The sequence below is a fragment of the Lactuca sativa genome, chromosome 7, assembly GCF_002870075.4.
Source record: "Lactuca sativa cultivar Salinas chromosome 7, Lsat_Salinas_v11, whole genome shotgun sequence".
NCBI classification, from domain to species: domain Eukaryota; kingdom Viridiplantae; phylum Streptophyta; class Magnoliopsida; order Asterales; family Asteraceae; genus Lactuca; species Lactuca sativa.
Window position 1 is genome coordinate 20,251,411 of NC_056629.2, and position 1,333 is coordinate 20,252,743.

At 36.6% G+C, this 1,333-nt stretch overlaps 1 protein-coding gene across 1 annotated transcript; it reads right to left on the reverse strand.

Annotated features, from left to right (window-relative positions):
- Positions 1-400: 400 nt before the first annotated feature.
- Positions 401-796, reverse strand: LOC111891049 (uncharacterized mitochondrial protein AtMg00810-like). Its single transcript, XM_023887137.1, has one exon. It carries the CDS (start codon positions 794-796, stop codon positions 401-403), a length of 396 nt encoding a protein of 131 aa, XP_023742905.1.
- Positions 797-1,333: the final 537 nt, after the last annotated feature.

Consider the following 1,333-nt stretch of genomic DNA (forward strand, 5'->3'; position numbering starts at 1 on the left):
GTTCACTTAACAATCTTTTGAGCCATAACAGTTCACATAACCCTTTAGCCATCCCACGAATTTCTGCTTCTGCACTTGAAAATGCTACAACCATTTGTTTTTTACATCTCCATGTAACAAGATTTCCACCAACAAATGCGAAGTAACCAGAGGTAGACTTTCTGCCAGAAGTTTTTCCTGCTAAATCTTCATCTATATATCCTTCTATCCTTTTTTGGTTATTCTTTGAGAAATATATTCCCTTTCCACGAGAAGATTTCAAGTATCGAAGAATCCGAATTACAGTATTCATATGATCTTTACTTGGATGATGAATTAACTGGAATACAACGCTCACATCAAATGCAATATCCGGACGTGTGTGAGAAAGATATATCAATTTCCCAACCAATCTCTGATATCATTCTTTATTTTTCGGGACTTGATCCGGGTATTCTCCAAGTTTATGATTTTGAACAATTGGTGTATCTGTTGTCTTGCAGTCAAGTACCCCAACCTCTAATAATAAATCTAGAATATATTTTTGTTGAGAAAGGAATATACTTTGCTTTGATCTTGCGACTTCAATTCCCAAGAAATATTTAAGTCCTCCTAGATTTTTCATTTCAAACTCTATTGCTAATTCTTTTTGGAGTCTTGTTATTTCTTCTTTATCATCTCTTGTAATTATCATATCGTCCACATAAACAGTTAACGTTGTTATCTTTCCTCCTTGGTGTTTCAAGAAAGAGTATGATCTGTGTTGCTTTGATGTAAGCCATACTTCTTCATTGCCAAGCTCAATCTTCCAAACCATGCTCAAGGTGATTGTTTTAGACCATATAAAGCTCGTTGTAATACACGCCACTTTTTTCTTTGAGGTTGTAGTGTATCCTGGTGGGACGTCCATGTAAACTTCTTCTTCCAAGTCCCCATGGAGAAATGCATTTTTTTACATCAAATTGATTCAATGGCCAATCAAGGTTAGCTACAAGGGAAAATAATACTCTAATATTAGCAACTGGAAAGAAGGTTTCTTTGTAGTCTATCCCATATGTTTGTGTGTAGCCTTTTGCTACCAACCTTGCATTATATATCTCGACAGATCCATCTGCCTTGTGTTCGACAGAGAATACCCATCTGCATCCCACCACTTTCTTTCCTTCAGGAAGAGGGCTTAAGATCCAAGTTTCTCTTTTGAGTAATGCACCCATCTCTTCTTTGATTGTCTGGGTCCATTTAGGGTCAAAAAGTGCTTCATCAACATTAGTAGGTACATAACATGATGAAAGAGTATGAGAAATGTGCTTGAGAGGTTTCGACAATTTCTCTGTGGAGACATAATTTGCGTGGG